The following is an 18,903-nucleotide window of genomic DNA, read 5'->3' as shown; positions in this document are numbered from 1 at the left end:
CAAAATGGAGATGTTCTTCTCCACATCGAAACTTCACCAGATCTCACTACATGTACACCAGTCTGGGGCCCCGTTCCACATTTTGCCTTATTTGAGGAGTTTTAAAATGTTACCATGTCTTGATGAATCACCCTGTCTGTGGAAACACCAGGATGACCAATTCCCACCTTCTTGTGATCTCAGCTGGGCTGTTATCGTTATTGGCTCAAGTCTTTCACGAACATGCTGGCCAGGCTTGACGGTTGACTGAAGGCAGCAGGAATTTGGCGTTTTTCAAGGTGCCGGTGAAAACTCATGTACTCTTTACAAAATACACCGTGATATCTTTAACATGCATAGATAATGCCAGCCGACAAGACACAGCTCAACATGCATCTGAGCGATGACATACTTTGTGATGCAATTGCCTACTTGCTAAGCACCAATCAAACTGAAAGCATAAAATTATGGTTTATAGGTGACGTTGAGGGTATCATGAGATTGCTCATTCTCCCCAAATGTCTTGATGGTAATATATGTGATACGCGACAAGGCTCAGGGCCTGTTCTTCTCTCACCATAAACAAATTGGTGGTCCAGCAGATTCCTACAATCTCCAATGTGGTTTTGCTCCACCTCTTGCCCTGCACTTCCAGCCCTCCATTCATCTGAAGTTCCACCAAGTCATCCTGCAGCACAAATCTTTTTAGTCTTGTCCTCCATTGACAAAAGGCTCAGCTTGCACCATCCTTCTTTTTTGATGACTCCACTCTCTGCCGTGACATTCTTCATCCTCAGACAGACAGGAAGCAGCCTCTTCCCTCTTTTCAGGCCTTGACAAAATCAAACTGTTGAAATACGTCTTTTAACCTTGAGAAATCCCACATACTCCCTACCTCTCTCCGAAAGGACTGTACCGCAAACCCTCCCATCAACTTTCTTAACAACCCTCTCGAAAAAGTTCAGTCACTCATACTCGTGGGTCTCACTGTCAGCTGTCATCTTTCTTGGGCAAGCGGAATTTCAAAGTTGGCCTCCAAAGCCAGCCGCCAACTGGGCAACCTCCGTCAAGTAAATTCCTTCCTTGGCAAATCTGAGCTTCTATCCACCTGCAAGGCTTTCTTCGGCAGCTTGATGGAGTACTTCTCCCCTCTGGGCTGGCGCACTTGCCTCACACCTTGCTCAACTTGACACCATGGAAACCAAGGCCTGCAAGATCATCAGAATCTCCTACGATGAAGATGAGTCTATTGGCGTATCACTACACCATCGCCGACAAGTCGTTGGTATCTACGTCTTCTTCCGCCTCCTATCTGGTCTTGTACCCACTGCCCTCCCCGTGCTCTGTCCCACCCACCAGAAACACCCTCCGAGTGAAAGTGCCGAAATCCAGAACAACTGTTCACCTCCACTCATTTGTTCCTCTTTTCTGCTGCTGTGGAACCAACTTTCACATTCTCTTCAATCTCATTCTTCCCTCAAGGTCTTCAAGACAGCTGTTCACCACCATCTCGATTCATCCCCACTCCAAAACCATGAACTTTTCTACACCCGTGCACCTCCAACCCCCTAAATTTGGCTTCTGTATCCATCATGTCCACCCCTTGCATCCTCCCATACCTACCATCATTACCTGCATCCCTTTTTTGTCCATCTCCATCTATTTTCTCCCTCGGTCCTGCTGTTGGCATTTCTCCCTTCCACTTCTCCTTCTGTTGTTCCTTTTGTTATGTTGCGTCCTGCTCTTCTACGAGTCTTGACTTCCTCATTAAACCTTGTCTAACTTACTGTTCACCTCCATTCTTCATTTCTCCCCTTCTCACACGTGTAGGACTTCCTTGAGCTTTTCCATTGATGCTCTTCCCTCAAAGATGGCAGCTTATCCTTCATTCCCATCTCTTACTGGCTTTCCTCCAATTCACCTGAAGCTTTGTCTTCCTACACTGTGTTTCTCTGCATTTCCTCTCCACTCATATTTTAACTCTCGCCAGAGGAGCGGGTAATTGCTTTGGCTCCCTTTGTTCGTTTGTTTGTCCGCACAGAATGTGAGTACGCTTGACTCTGCCGATTGACAATACATTTTCACTATAGGAGTTCCTCCTCCTGTATATTTTTTAGTGATTATGACGTCATAGGTCATGTGGCATGGGTGCCATCTTGGAAAAACCAAAACACTTTGCACCTCTGTATTTCTGAAACCGCTCCATGGAAAAAACTGAAACATATCTCCTTGTCGAGTACTTCCCATGGGGAACAACATGTATTTATCATGATGATGTCATTGGTGCCTTCATTATGACGTCATAATTAGACATGAAGAACGCTTGATTCCATCAATTTGAAATTTATTGAGCATGGTCTGCACCAAAATTGTATGGGAGAATGAAATTAATGACGTCATCAGTCACGTGGTTCGGCAGCCATATTGGATTGAACATAAATCTACATTGTCAATAAACCACACAAATACAGCAGCTAATAAACACCACACAAAATACACCACACAGACACGTCCTGGCGAGGGTCTGCAATCTCTGATTGCTCTTTCTTGTTTCTGCTTGCTCTTCTTCCTCCACATTTTTCTCTATTGAGAGGGTATTGTTCCTCCACCCTCGCCAGAGGAGAGGGTATTGCATTTGAGTCCATTTGTTTGTCTGTTTGTTACTTGCGAAAATCGAAGATTTTTCAACTATATTGGTTGGTCTTATGCGTTATTCTGTCTGTTTGTCTGTATGTCAGTCGCCCACAGGTCACAATTTTCAACCGATCATCACCAAACTTCACCAAATGGTAGAGTTGGTCATAAGCAAGAAGCCAATTGTTTTGGGGGTCAGAAGGTTAATAGGTCAACATAGGCCAAATGTCACCAACTTTGTCAAATTTCTAAAATCCTCAATTTTCATCCAATTAACTTGAAATTTCAAGAGGATTTGCATATCTGGTCACTGAGGTCAACCCCCAACTATTTTTGAGGTCATCATAGGCCAAAAAAAAGGTCAATATAGGCCAATTTTCTAAAATGCTCAATTTTCATCTGATTGACTTGAAATATTAAGAGGATTTGCATACCAGATCACTGAATCCAACTACCATGTATGTTTAGGTTAACATAGGCCAAAAGGTCAACAAAGGCCAAGTTTCTAGAATCCTCAATTTTCATATGTTTGTTTGTTTGTTCACACAGAATAAATATGATTTTCTCTGCAACTGTTTGTCTGCAACATTATGACGTCATAAGTCACGTGGTATGGGCGCCATCTTGTAAAAAACGAAAAACTTTGCACCTCTATGTCTCCGAAAACGCTGCATAGAAAGAGTTGAGACATGGCTCATTGTAAAGAACTATCCATGGTGAATAACATATGTCAATGATGATGTCATAATTCGACAAGTACAAAACTTCATCCGATCAAGATGAAATTTGTTGAGCGTCATCTAGGGATAAATTGGTAGAGGAAAAAAAATTATGATGTCATTGGTCATGTGGTTCGGGCGCCATATTTTTTTAACACAAAAGCCTTTAAAAAAAACATTAAAAACACGTCCTGGCGAGGGTCTGCAATCTCTGATTGCTCTTTCTTGTTTCTCATTGCAATCCTGTCCCAACATCCCTACACACTGCTGTCTATCTGTTCATTTCTTACCTGTGTTGTGTTTCTGTTCTCATCTGCTCCACCATTGTTTGTGTGTTGAACTCTTACTCCATCATTCAGCTTCTCCATGATCCTCCAACTTTGAATGCTAATATTACGTAGCTATCTACTAATGTCCCATGGCTATTAATATAAAAAGTTCTAAGTTGATTCACTGCCTCCTAATGTTCTTTTGTCCCTCGAAAATATGTACAAACTCCTTCGTGACTCTTACACATTGAAGGGGAACAAAAGGGACATTTGAAAGCTCTTTGTGCTTGTTTGTTGGTAATCGCCTTGCGGTCGTGTTGCAGCCATCTTGCAACAAATGCCACACAAGCTAAATAGCTCAATACACGAGCCGGATGCAAGTTTGGAACCTGTCTTGTGAATGACCTCTGAAGGTCTGTTCGATTTGCACAATAAAGAGCAGAGTGGTGTGGAAGATCATGTTCAACCTGCCTTTACTGCAGAATCAGCATGCTTCTTTCAATCAATCTAATTCCACTGTTAGTGGGGCGGCTTAGCCCAAATATTCAAAAGAATTGTGCATTTTGTGATACAAGCACCAAATTTGGCACAAATGTACATTAATATGTTGCGAACATTTTCAGATATTGGGCCACTTGAAATTCCGTAATTTTTTTTTTCAAATTTTTTCAAATTTCGTAATTTCAAATTTTTCGGGTGACACCGTCACAATTTCGGTCTTCGAGGCCGGCCGATAGGCAAAGTGTGACCGGAAGGGACGAGGTTCTCCTGACCACGTGGCCCTCGATCTGGGAAGCGAGAGGCGTTCCATTAGTGGACGCGCCCCTCACGCCCGACTTTTGGGCGGCCCCGGCAGGCCGTTTGTTTTGACGTTCCGTGACAGGCCCCGCACCCCCACCTCCGGGCCGACCGGAAGCTTGTGCTGAGTACATCATACCTGAACAACTCAGTGAGGCAGAACACAGCAGTGCACACCAGGGTGACCCCTTCAGTGCATAAACCAATTAACCTGTCCACTGCAGGGCATATAGAAATGAAGTTATTTTTTGCATATAATAATAATATAAGTTCAGTTCTATATAACAATTTCTGTTATCACCACTACCACTACAACTACCACTACTACAAGCTTTGTCTGGAATTTTGTGGACTAACAGACAAACAGACATACAGACAAGCTGGGATCAAAAACATTACCTCCTTCCACCATTGAGTGTAGAGGTAAACATCATGGAAATTATATCATGCCCTAGATTTAATTCATGCTTACCCGTGTATTTGCTTCACTGGTTCACAAGGTCTTTTGCATACATGTAATTCAGACTCTCGTCTTCATTGCTGACCACACAATGTTCGCAACATATTAATGTACATTTGTGCCAAATTTGGTGCTTGTATCACAAAATGCACAATTCTTTTGAATATTTGGGCTAAGCCGCCCCACTATATCGGCCGGCCTCGAAGACCGAAATTGTGACGGTGTCACCCGAAAAATTTGGAATTACGAAATTTGAAAAAATTTGAAAAAAAAAATTACGGAATTTCAAGTGGCCCAATATCTGAAAATGTTCGCAACATATTAATGTACATTTGTGCCAAATTTGGTGCTTGTATCACAAAATGCACAACAGGTTTGCTATGCTGCTACACTATGTCAGTTTGATGAATTAAGCAAACTAGCAACGATACCCGCCGTACTAGGCTTCAATTGGGAGGCCCAAATGAAAAGGCAAAATATCAGAAATTGAAGGCTTTTTTTATTTTAAACGATCCATACAAACATCCGTTAAATCATATCACACGCAAATCATCAAAATCGAAACCGTATTTGTAGAATTTCAATAAAAGCCACATCACTGTTCATATCGGTAAATATTATTGCATCAAAAATTGCAAAACTGGGAAAACAATATAGCCTATTTTACTCCAGGGGTTCCCAGGATAACCCATGCAAAATTTCGTTGCGATCGGTTTAGCCGTTTTGCGGTACCTGGGCCACAGACAGACAGACGGACAGACATTTGGTGAATTATAGTGAGATGCCAAAAGTTCGCCTTCCACAATTGTATTGACATTCGTTTAAGAAATAACTTTTTGGCTTAATGCACCTGATCCCTTCTGATCTCAGAAGCTAGGCAGTCGAACCCAGTTCATAATGGTCATGACCGAAGGTAACACAGTTGATGGCATTCTATCTTCTGAGCTATCTAATCCTGGATCCGTTTTCTTTTAGAGTCTAATCCCATTGAACTGCATCCCACCACAGTGCTGCATGGGGTTCTGCATTTACAGCATGTTGGCCTCCAGTTAGAATGTAGATGTTGAAGATGTCATGATATCTTTCAAAAGGAGTCGGCCATTGATTAGCATTACACTGTCTAAATCCCCTGCCTTGAGATTGCAGCGATTGACAAAGGGATGTGGATGCTAAGGTAAAGGAAGCTTGTGGTGAGGATTGGGTTAATACATCGAAGACTTCAAAACAAATCATTTCTGATCCTTCCCCGTTTCCTGTAGGCAATGTTGAAGACACCACACCCGCGTTGAGCCAACCGCAGGGGCGGACACCATGCAGACCCTGGCAGAGGAGCGAGGAGGACCCTTTGCCGGACAGCCCTTGCCGTGGCTCATATGTGCTCTGGTGGCTGCGGGAGCGAACACGTGGGCCGTGTTGGCACTCACCGCTCGCCAATCCAAGTGGAAACCTCTGGAGCTGTTAATGTGTGCCCTGGGTGGAGCACACGCCCTCAATACAGCTCTGCCTATTGCGATGTATGCTGTACTTCAGCTTCGCAAGCGGGCCTCGGCCTCATACCAGTGGAACGAGGGTCTGTGCAAGGTGGGGTCGATTGTAAAGTTAAATCAAATTTGTACTTTAACAATGGTGTGATTTTTGCATCGGGCACTCAGCTCTATTTATTTATCAGCAAACATTACAAGTATCTATATATACAGAGTTGCCAACATTGCATGACAACAATTGCATGACCTGCTTACTCTCCAATACAGACTTTAGGTAGATCTACAGCAATCACCTCATGTGACTGGGATGCTTGGGGACCTTGCACGAAGATGTCGGTCGGTAGGTCGCCGTCTTTGCCTTGGGCAACAGCTTCTCTGTATGAGGCTAATGTAGCACAAGCTCGATACTCATTGGTACAATATTGGAAAATTGATGGTAATAACTTATTTACTGTATTTTCTGTAGAAAAAGGTAACCTTCAAAAATGAACATTTTATCCTGGAAAAAACCGGGAATTCTTACATAAGAAATGCGTGGGGACCCTGAAAGCCTCACCACTGAAAACGTCATAAAACTTATAAAGAAGACAAAGAAGATCCCTCCTCCATATACAGTGAAGCGACGGGTGGAATTTGCTAGCGACAGGAGGTATTTTGAGAGAGACCTGCGGTGCCGGCCCCATGGAGTTTACACATGTTGGATTAACAATGGATACATGGCAAGTTGAAGGTGACGGAAAATGGGTTGGAATCAAAACCGTGTTTTTTTATACGTCTCTCCCACTCCCCGATCTGTCGCTCCCCCTCCCTATCGCTTTCTCTTGTTCCTACTCCCCTCCTCGCACCACCGCTCCCTCCCGGAGTGTACAGTATAGTGACATGTGGTGAGGCTTTGTTTCCCCCCCCCCCCCCACCCCTCCTTTTTCGCTCCCCTCTCTTTCTCTCTCTCCCACCTCTTTCCCCTCCCTTCTTCATTCTTCCCTCCCTTTCCCCTCTCCCTCCCTACCTCCTCTCCACCTTCCCTCCCCCATCCCTCACCTCCCCCTCACCCTGTTCCTCCCTCACACCCACCTTCCCCTCCCCTCCCCTCTCTCTCCCTATCTCCTCTCCTACCCTCTCCTCCCCCTCCCCTCTCCCTTCCCACCTATCCTCCCCCTATCCTCCTTTTCCCCTTCCCTTCCCCTCCCGATGCACCCGACATATGGTTACAGGAAGGTTTTACACACGGTTAAATAACTTTGGGCCCTCTCTATGTATTACAAACACAATCCTTAAGATGACAGGTCCCTATTTCCTTACTTCGAAATTGCTTCCTACTCGTGCACATGGACCATGCTACTCTATACAGTTGTATCTATTCAAAGGTAAACTCGACCCCCCCCCCCTAATTCCCCCCTTCCCTGCCCCCACCATGAACATAAAAGTATATATTATAAGGCAAAGATGAACTGATTAGACTTCGGCGTCAAAGGTCTCTGTCCGTCACATAACCCTCTCTGTCTTTCCCACACACCGGCGGAGTTTGGAGGGCGGCGGGGAGGGCAATGCCCCCACCTTTATTTTCTTCAGTTGTTTACAATTAAGATAAAAACATCCCGTATTTAAACGTGAGTAACAATAATGAACGTAAACTGTATTTGTGATTTCACATAACTACACTAACAAAGGGTAATTTTGGAAGTCAGACCGAGCTACCCATTATTAATATTAAGCCCTTGCCCCCCCAAATAGAGAATTCAAGCTACGCCTATGGAGAAGATCGCCAGTTGAAGCAATATAAATGGTATGATTTGCTCATCTTTTGGTGAAATCTTTTTGATGCTCCATAAAGTTTCACCTTAAACACAATAGCTGGGCATCTTGGAACATGTTAAGATGGTAGTTTTGTGGATAATTAATTTTATTTTCACCATAAATTGAAAGGAAACGTTCTGATGTGGTGTGTAACACCAGCTTACGTTTACGGTCTGGAGATGGAGACACTAACAGAGAGACACAACAATAGAGGCTGCAGGTTTGTGAGAACAACTGGATGAGGAGGATTGCGGGAGTGAAGAGGGTGGGTAGAAGGAGAATGGATGAACTGAGGGAGGAGATTGGTGTTCAGATGGGCTTGATGGGGAGATTGGTGAAATATCGGCTGAGATGGGCTAGACATTTGGTGTGGATGGGGGAAGAAAGAATGGAAAAGAAAGCGGATAGGTTGAGGAACGCAGTTAGGAGAAAAAGAGGTAGATCATGGTTGAAATGGGAGGATTGTGTGAGGAGGGATATCGATAATGTGGGGGTAGTTTGGAGAGTGGTGACAGTTGGCTGAGGACAGATGGAAGTGGAGGTTCGTGGTCTTGAGTTTGAGTTTGGTGCCATTTGGTTTGGTGTTTGGTGCCAGTTTGGTTTGGTGTTTGGTGCCAGTTTGGTTTGGTGCCATTTGGTTTGGTGTTTGGTGCCAGTTTGGTTTGGTGCCTCGTGGCTTGAGTTTGGTGCCATCGGACCTCACCCCTTATAAAGGGAAGAGGATATGATAAGAAGTTAAAAGTTTCTATTCGGTTTGTTGAATTTAAAGTGTTATGGTCAAATGCATTAATCGAATAGATTGGATGTCTCAGCAGGGATTTCGGAGTGGGTGGCAGTTTTGTTGGTCAACTTGTGGGTTTGCTGGATGTTTCACAGTTTTCTGTTGAAATTAAAGGCTTGATAATATTGTATAATTAAATGATTAGTTAAATAATTGAATTGAAATAATTGATTAATTAATTTGTTAATTAATTTCATTAATTCATTAATTAATTTGAATTAATGATTTAATTCATTAATTGATTTAAGATTTAATTAATTTGTTAAATAATTGAAGAGTTGGATGAATGGGCAAGGCTGAAGGAGTTCTGGGTAGGATGGCCTAGAGGTGTACGCACACTCGCCTCTGACCTGTCTGCGGACTAAGATGGAATCTCTGCCCAGATATTAACTGTTCTCCTGGTGTATCACAGGCAGGATAAGGCATCCAGCTCACCCCAGCAAATAATGTTATGCACGCAGCCACATGCTGCTTACGACAGAAGTATCTTCCACCTGCGCTTCCAGTGATGGTGCCTAGCGGAGTCATGGGCAATAGTACCTGAGAGCTGCAAACCCAATTCGTCGTTACTGGATGTGTATTATCAGGTGGACGGATGAACCATACCCTTTATTGAGTTTTGACTCCAACTGGGAATTGCACTCAATATTTTTCTCCAAACTTGGCATTGCAATACCACCCTCAGCGATATAAGATACTAGCAGAAGTACCCGGCATTGCCGGGCGGGGGAGGAGGGGTAGGGGAGGACGGGAGGGATGGGAGGGGAGGGGAGGGGGGGAAGGGGAGGGGTGGGAGGGGAGGGGGGGAAGGGGAGGGGGTGGGAGGGGAGGGGGAAGGGGAGGGGGCGGGGGTGAAAGGGGGTAGAGGAGGGAAGGGAGGGGGAGGGGAGGGAGGGAAGGGGATTCTTATATATGCTGGTGGGTGGGAGGGGGGGAGGGAAATTTATCACATAAATTTTTTGTCACTTCTCACTAAATGGGAGGGGAGGTGGGGGGAAGGGGAGGGGGTGGGGGTCAAAGGGGGGAAGAGGAGGGAGGGGGAGGGGGGAAGGTGGAAGGAGAGGGGTGAGGAGGGGAAGGGGAGAAGGAGGGGAGGCAGGAGAGGAAGGGGGTTCATATATATGCTGGTAGGTGAATGTGGCTCACGTTTCTGAGTTAAGTGTGATGCTGATCAGGAAGAAGAAGATCCGTTCAGCCATCTCTGATAAAAATGGCGACACACAGACAGACAGACACACAAACAGACACACAGACCAACATCTCTCTTATATAGTAGCCGGCGAAGCCGGTGTTGTGAATGAACGCGTACATATTATGTTGAAAAGCCAGATTTTGCTGGATCCCTTGAGAATTTCGAAGCTTTGACGTACCAAATCGCTCAAGGAGGCCGCCATCTTGCGGATGCGGGAGTATGCATAACAAATTGAAAAAAGTTCAATAGGAGTTTGTTTCACCCGTCTTTTTTTGATTCACAATCTTATGCACCTCTAATTTGTAATTAAAATACTTTAAGACCAACCTCGTTCCCCGGGCCCACACTGGCCCTGGTTATCTTCAACAAAAATCGTCACCAAACACCGGAACCAATGAAATTCGAGCATTTGAAAAAATATTTCAAAAACCAAATCACTCAATGCCCCATCTTGCGGATGCGGAAGTATGCATAAAAAAATTGCGATAAAGTTCAATAGGAGTTTGTTTCACCCGTCTTTTTTTGATTCACAATCTTATGCACCTCTAATTTGTAATTAAAATACTTTAAGACCAACCTCGTTCCCCGGGCCCGCACGGGCCTAGTTATCTTCAACGAAAATCGTCACCAAACACCGCAACCAATGAGATTCTAGCATTTGAAAACATATTTCAAAAAAGCTGTTTCCCTCGTTTCGGAGGCTGAAAACGGCGTCAAATATTCTAAAATTGACGAAGAATTATTTTTTAGAAATCTCGCGGCCGTAGGGGATAGTTTTTCACGGCCGGAAATATCCGAAGTTGAAACGGAATTCACCGAATTAATCAAGAAGGAAATTTTATCAATTTTAATCTCATCCAGAATGCAAATGGTGTCATTTTGAACGAGGTACGGTACCTACTACACCTACCTACTACCAACTACCTAACCTACTGATGCCATAGTGATGGGTAAAATAGTGGCAAGGGGCTTTGGCTTCGCCGGCTCATTGCGGCTTTGCAGTAGGGTACTAGTCGAAGATTACTTGCTCAAATGTGAGCTATCGCAGGCATCGTCCGAGGTGTGGACGAGTGCGCATAGATATGGCTTGCACTTGTAGGGAATCTTCTGCTCCCACAAAGTCACAAGCCGATAATGAGTGGAGGTGGCCGATGTAAATTTCAGAACGCACAGTATTTAATTATTTATTTCAAAAATAGCAATGGCATAAATTTTTTGTCACTTCTCACTAAATATAATTTTTCTGACGTTTTATTATTTAATATTTGCCTTTCAATAAAAAGTCCTAATTGTTTGTAGTGTACACTTGTGCTCTGATTTAGTTTTGGCCACGAGCCGACAAACGCTGGCCTACCAAGGAGAGTGAATATGGTGGAACATCACAGAGATTATTTTGAATTGACGTTTCATTGCACACAGACTAATGTTACCTGCTATTGCATATTCCCTCGACGATCTGAATCCGCCATGACAGGAAATCTAAACTTTCTTCACAATACCTGATTTGGACATCAGAAAACAGACAGCTGAGAAATTGTGTGAAATGTATTAAACTTATATTCATTTCCTGTTTCTATCCAGGTGTTTGTCTCTAGTTTCTACACCCTCACTCTCGTGACGTGTTTCATGGTGACGTCACTCGCATACCACCGAATGTGGATGGTCCGTTGGCCTGTGAACTACCGCCTGGGCGAACCTCGGAAGCAGGTTTTGCAGACCCTCACGGGGGTCTGGCTGGTGGCTTTCCTTCTGTGCGCTCTTCCAGCCGTTGGCTGGCATGACACCAGTCAGCGTTTCTACCATGGCCGCTGCGACTTCATCGTTGCAAAGGTATTGCCAATGGACCGCCATCATTTACCTATATACAGTAGCATGTCTTTTTTGTGTATTTGCATTTTTACGATGGTTTAGCCTGGTGTTGGTTTAGCGGTTTGGGTGCCGGCTTGGGATCCGACGATCCTGGGTTCAAATCCCGGTCGATCGCTGAATTAACGCCACGGGGGCTGGGTTGACTCAGCCTGTCATCCTTCTGAGATCGGCAATTTGAATACCAGTTCACTGGTAATTCCCTGTGTGTCACAAGCGGCGACTAACAGGGTTGGTGGCAGGAAGGGCATCCGGCCATAAAACATTGCTTCAAAAAGGGGACCATGGTGCCCAAAAAAGGCCAACACCTGCTCTGCGGGGAAAAAATGGCCTCTAAAGGCAGTTCAATCATTATATATTTATGGTCATAATGTAATAACCTCTCAAAGTATTTTGAAACGAGGCATTTATACACTAGCTAATAGCAAAGAGCCCGTCCTTAGAGGAGAAGAGGAAGCAGGACTTGGAGTACAGTGCCCTCCATAAATATTGAAACAGTGAAGTCAAGTTTGTTATTATTGCTATCTGCTCAATAAATTTGGATTTGAGATCAAAAGATGAATATGAGGCAAGAGTGTAGGTCGGTTTTATTTCTTGGTATTTCTTTGTATATTGGAATGTCTAGTCTTGGTTTTAGTCTTTGCCTTCACCTTGTGAGTCTGCCTTTGGAGCCAGTAGATATTGTTATATTACGTTACGTTACATTACGGTTATATTATGGGTGTCGAGGATGAGGACCTGAGTCCCAAACGTCACTCCCGACTAAGTGCGTTTTCGGGTGACTAATGTCAGCGACCCCAAGTCCAATCCCTAACCCGCCGGGCCGAGGCCTGCAAACTGGCCGAGCGGTTTTTGGAAGCTTGAACTTTTGGTTTAGTGCAAGGAGTTTAAACTGCCACACTGTCAGCTCAGGGGAGCTTGCAAACCGATCAGAAAAAGGTCAATCAAACAATATGAAATACTGTGGCGGACACGAAAGCTCACTGGCGTGAGGGCATCATTCCGCGCACCAAGTGGGCGGCGGCCACGCCCAAGGGGTAGGCGTGGCCGCGGGATATACACCGGGCGCGCAGCCCGGAGCGCTCCAGTGCTACAGTCGAGCTCTTATAATAAAGACTCTTGAACTTACCGCGTTGTCCGCTTCCTCCTTGTTGTACAAGTAAGCGCGCGTAGCACCGCGCTTCATTGGTGACCCTCCGACGTTCTGGTCAGCCGTCGCTGACCACCCGAACCCGTCACAGCAATGGCAACCAACGCGGTCCACATCAAACTCCTCGAGTTCTGGGAGACGCAAGCCGAAGTTTGGTTCCTGCAGGCAGAAGCCCAGTTCCGACTTCGAGGCATCACGGTGGACGAGACCAGGTACTGCCACGTGGTCGCCTCCCTCGGGCCCGGCACGGCCGCCCGCGTCGTGTCGGTCCTGAGGAACCCACCGGCCGACGGCAGGTACGAGGCGATCAAGCGTCTCCTCCTCGCCACGTTCGGCCTCACGGTGGACGCACGGGCCAACCGCCTCCTGGACCTCCCCGAGCTCGGTGACACGCGACCGTCGGTCCGCATGGACCATATGCTGTCGTTGAGGGGCGACGAAACCCCGAACGCTCTATTCCGGGCGTTATTTCGACGCCAGCTGCCGGCACGAGTCCGCCTCGCGTTGGCCGGTTCTGTGACGACGGAACCCCGAGCTCTCGCTGCCGAGGCCGACAGGTTCTTCGCGGCTTTGGACGCGCAGGCGAGTTTTGGCGCGGCCGTCGCACATCCAGAGGCTGACCCTGATGCTGATGCACCACACCTCGTGGATCCCAAGGCTGATGCACGCCGCGTGGCCGCCGCCACTCCACGCCCACCACCACCGGGAAAACCGCGGCCTCCGCCTTCGCCGCAAACCTGGTGCCATTTCCACGCCAGGTTTGGCCACAAGACCAGGAATTGTTGCCCGCCGTGCTCCTTCGGCAAGTCGGGAAACTACAAAGCCGGCGCTCGACAGCGGCCCTGAGCGTCGGCCATTCCGGCAGCCTTCTTTTTATAACGGACACCTTGTCCGGGCGCCGTTTCCTATGCGACACGGGGGCACAGGTGAGCATTATCCTTGCCTCTACGTCCGACAAGCACACCGCGGGCCGGGGCCCCGCATTGCTTGCCGCGAACGGAACACCCATACGCACATTCGGGAAGCGCTGCCTCTCCCTGCGGTTCGGAAGGCAACGCTTCACGTGGACGTTCGTAACCGCTAGTGTCCCCATGGCACTGCTCGGTGCGGACTTCCTCTGTGCACACGGGTTGTTGGTAGATGTGAAGAACAGACGTCTCGTCCAGGCTGAAATGTTCAGCTCGCTTGCTTGCGCGCTGAGCAGCTCGTTGAGCGGCTCACTGAGTGGCTCACCGAGCGGCTCGCCAAGCGGCTTGCTGAGCGGTTCTGTCCCGGCGAGGTTAGTTTGTATGCTTCCGGCAGCGGACGACTTCACCCGCCTCCTCGCCAGCTTCCCGGCCCTTACGCGACCCACCTTCTCGGCGGGGGCCGTCAAGCACGGGGTGGAACACCACATCCCCACCGCCGGGCCACTGGTCTACGCCCGGGCATGCCGCCTCGAGCCGACAAAGCTCGCGGTAGCTAAAGCGGAGTTCGCTACGCTGGAGCGGCTCGGCATCGTGCGGCGCTCCGAGAGTGCTTGGGCTTCGCCGCTCCACATCGTGCCCAAGCCCGGCGGGGGATGGCGACCGTGCGGGAACTACCGGCGCCTCAACGACGCCACCACCCCCGACCGCTACCCCATCCCCCACATCCAGGACTTCTCCGCCCAGTTGGTGGGCATGTCCTTCTTTTCGAAGGTTGACCTCATACGCGGCTAGCATCAGGTCCCCGTCAGGCCGGAGGACATCCCGAAGACGGCGGTCATCACGCCGTTCGGACTCTTCGAATTTCTTTGGATGCCCTTCGGTTTGAAAAATGCGGCTCAGGCGTTCCAGCGACTAATGGACAGCGTCTTGCGCGACTTGGATTTCGTCTACATGTACCTGAACGACATCCTCGTCGCCAGCGCGTCCCGCGAAGAGCACCTACACCATCTCCGCACGCTCTTCGAACGTCTGGGCCAGCATGGCCGCATCGTGAACCCCGCCAAGTGCCGGTTCGGCGTCGCCGACATCGACCTTTTGTGGCACCGCGTCACCAGGCACGGGGCCGTCCCCCTACTGGCCAAGGTGGAGGCGGTGAAGGGGTTTCCGCGCCCCCGCATGATCAAGGGGCTCCAGGAGTTCCTGGGCATGGTAAACTTTTACCATCGGTTCCTGCCCCGCATCGCCCAGCTCCTGCGCCCCTTGCACGAGGCCCTCCGAGGGAAGCCGGCCAAAGGTGACGTTACCTGGACCGAGCAGAAGGACGCGGCGTTCGTGGGCGCGAAGCTCGCCTTGGCTAACGCCACCATGCTCGCGCACCCGGCGCCCGATGCACCGATCGCCCTCACCACCGACGCCTCGGACTACGCGGTGGGCGCGGCGCACGAGCAATGGGTGCGTGGTGCCTGGCAACCGCTGGCGTTCTTCAGCCGGCAGCTTCGCCCGCCCGAACGCCGTTATAGTACCTTCGACCGCGAGTTGCTCGGGCTTCACCTGGCGGTCAGGCACTTCCGCCATCTGCTCGAGGGCCGTGCATTTACGGCCTTCGTCGACCACAAGCCACTGGTCTTCGCGATGGGCAAGGTCGCCGAGCCGTGGTCGCCGGTCGGCCCGGCAGCAGCGTCACCTCTCGGTCGTGTCCGAGTACACGACAGACATCTGGCACGTCGCGGGGAAGGACAACCCGGTGGCGGATTGCCTTTCCCGGTCTGTCGCCCACGCAGTCCACCTTGGCATCGACTATGCCCGGATGGCGGCGGACCAGGCCGCCAACCCCGGTGCCCAGGCCTTGCGGACCGCCGTCACGGGCCTCCGCGTCACCGAGGTGCCGTTCGACGGCACGGGCACGGCCCTCTTGTGCGACGTCTCCCTCGGGCGGCCTCGCCCCATCGTGCCCGCGGGCTGGCAGCGCCAGGTTTTTGACGCCATCCACGGCCTGTCCCACCCAGGCACGAAGGCCTCCCAGAGGTTGGTCGCCGACAAGTTTGTCTGGCATGGCCTCCGGAAGGCCATCCGCGGCTGGACCAGAACGTGCCCCACGTGCCAGCGCGCGAAGGTGCACCGGCACACCCAGGCCCCATTGGCCCCGTTCACGGTGCCGGAACGAAGGTTCAACCACGTGCACGTGGACCTGGTGGGACCTCTGCCCCCCTCGCGGGGTTTCACCCATGTCCTGACAATGGTGGACCGCACCACCCGGTGGCCGGAGGCCGTGCCTTTTGTGGCGACGAGGGCGGCGGACGTCGTGCAGGCGTTCATCACCACCTGGGTCGCCCGGTTCGGCGCCCCCTCGGACATCTCGTCCGACCGCGGCCCCCAGTTCACCTCGGAGCCCTGGGGGGCGGTCGCGCGGGGGCTCGGGTCCAGCTGCACCGAACCACGGCCTACCACCCCCAGGCCAACGGCCTGTGCGGGCGGTTCCACCACTCGTTGAAGGCCGCGCTCCGGGCCACCCTCTGTGATGGCGGTTGGGTCGACAGGCTCCCCTGGGTCCTGCTGGGCCTCCGGACGGCGCCCAAGGACGACCTGCGCGCATCCGCGGCGGAGTTGGTCTTCGGACAACCGCTGCGGGTGCCGGGCGAGTTCCTCCCCGACCCCACGGCACCATGGTCCGCGGCGCAGGAGCGCTCCGCGCTGCAGGACACAGCCCGGAGGTTCGCCCCGGTGCCGACGGCGCACCACGGGCACCCGCCTACGCACGTCGCCCCGGAGCTTCGCACCACGGAGTACGTCTTCATCCGGCACGACGCCCACCGGACACCACTGCGGCCCCCGTACGACGGGCCTTTCCGCGTGCTGGAGACCGGGGTGAAACATTTCACCTTGGACATCGGCGGTACTCCCGACCGCGTCTCGGTGGATCGCCTCAAGCTGGCCCACCTCGACGTGGACTACCCACCGCTGGTGGCTCGGCCCCCGCGTCGGGGCCGCCCCCCTGTGGGCGGACCCCCGGCACCGCCCAGGCCCACCGGCACGCCGCCCCCCGGTCCTGCACCCATCCCGGGTGCAGCCGGAGGCATCCCAGCTGGCATCCCTGCACCCCGGACGCCGCCGGTCGCCAGAGGGCGCTTCGGCCGGGTCATCCGTTTGCCCCGCAAACTGGCCCTCCAGGTGCGCGGGAATTCTGGGGGGGCGCGTGTGGCGGACACGAAATCTCACTGGCGTGAGGGCATCATTCCGCGCACCAAGTGGGCGGCGGCCACGCCCGAGGGGTAGGCGTGGCCGCGGGATATACACCGGGCGCGCAGCCCGGAGCGCTCCAGTGCTACAGTCGAGCTCTTATAATAAAGACTCTTGAACTTACCGCGTTGTCCGCTTCCTCCTTGTTGTACAAGTAAGCGCACGTAGCACAGCGCTTCAATACAATCGATTTACTTCAAATAATGCAAAACGATACAATATTCAAATCATATCATCATATAATCATATAATCATATAAGAATCACATAGCCAATGTCATACTGTCACAAGTATGACAGACTTAATTAATTAATAATGACAGACTGAAACAATTAACACAGGCCACATACAACCGATCCGAAAGGCCGACACAACATCCACACACAACACTCTATCTAACCCAGGGAAGGGAAGGGAAGGTAAGCAAAGTAATAAAATAATAATCGCAGGGAATTGAAATAAAATGTGATTTGAGGATGGGGATGGAATGGGGTTCAGGCCTGTTTGAAGAGCAGCTTACTCAACGTTCGTCAGAGCGGGCTTGGCGGGAACCAAGGTTCATAAACGTTCTGCAATCCCCCTCTCCTTTCATCAACCTCCACGAGCAAGGATCGCATTTTCACCGCCCTGCCAAGAGCCGCTCTTCTTCTTCCCTCTATCCTTCTCCCCCACTTTCTTGCTTCTGGAACAGCTTTTGGTTTCCGAGGAACTTTGACTTCTTCAGGCACACTACTTTTGCTAGATCCTTGTAAATCTGCTTCACAAAGTCCAGGAAATGGTAAATCAGCAAGGCCTCCACGCCGGCCGCGTTTCTTCTTCCTCTCCCTTTTCCTGCCCTTTTTTGCTTCTCAGAAAAAAGGTTCAATCCTTCCCAAAGCTGTTTTTGTGCAACACCACCAACAGTCAAAATCACGTGGCGTAAAGGGAGTCGGTATGGGGTAAACATTAAGAAAAAGGAAAAATAAATAAAGAAAAGGTCCTATTTGGGGAACCACAAACGAACTGACACCCCTATGCAACACACCCCAAGCAACACACCTCCCAAATGACCGACATTCCCACAAACGTAACAGTATAAACCAACATGCAGACCTGAGAACTGTCTAATTAGTTGCGATGTCATTAATTTTAATTGTGATGTCAATTAACAACTTTGGAGTCACTAATTGCGATGAAAGAAAAGCCAGAAAATTGGAAGTTGAAAGAAAAGAAGAATTCAATTAGAAGCACAGCACAAAAATGGACATAGCCAATGCAACAATTTGGAATATCGTGACAAAAAAAAAGAAACCACGGGGTGTACTTAGCAATAGACAACGGCCAGGCCGGCCAAGGAAAACAACTGCAGTTGATGACAGAAAAATCATCAGAGCTGTGAAGAAAAACACTAAAACAACTGTCAGTGATATCACCAGCAACCTCCAGAGTGCAGGGGTGAAAAATTCACAATTGACCGTTTGGAGAAGATTTCAACAGCAGAATTACAAAGGTTACACCCTAAGATGCAAACCTCTCATCAGCACCAAAATAGAAAGACCAGATTAGAATTTGCCAATAATTAGAGAGAGAGCCAGTAGAGTTCTGGAACAAAGTTTTATGGATAGATGAGACAAAGATAAACATTTACCAAAG

At 49.5% G+C, this 18,903-nt stretch overlaps 1 protein-coding gene across 1 annotated transcript in view; it reads left to right on the top strand.

Annotated features, from left to right (window-relative positions):
* Window positions 1–6,170: 6,170 nt before the first annotated feature.
* Window positions 6,171–18,903, top strand: part of GPR153 (G protein-coupled receptor 153) — a 38,170-nt gene continuing 25,437 nt past the window's right edge. The window contains exons 1-2 of the mRNA XM_078781083.1: window positions 6,171–6,440; window positions 11,692–11,940. Coding sequence (XP_078637209.1) covers window positions 6,171–6,440; window positions 11,692–11,940 — 519 coding nt within the window. The remainder of the gene's footprint in view (window positions 6,441–11,691; window positions 11,941–18,903) is intronic.

The sequence above is a fragment of the Myxine glutinosa genome, chromosome 6 (assembly GCF_964187855.1).
Source record: "Myxine glutinosa chromosome 6, kmMyxGlut1.1, whole genome shotgun sequence".
NCBI classification, from domain to species: Eukaryota; Metazoa; Chordata; class Myxini; order Myxiniformes; family Myxinidae; genus Myxine; species Myxine glutinosa.
This window is presented reverse-complemented; position numbering and strand designations above follow the sequence as displayed.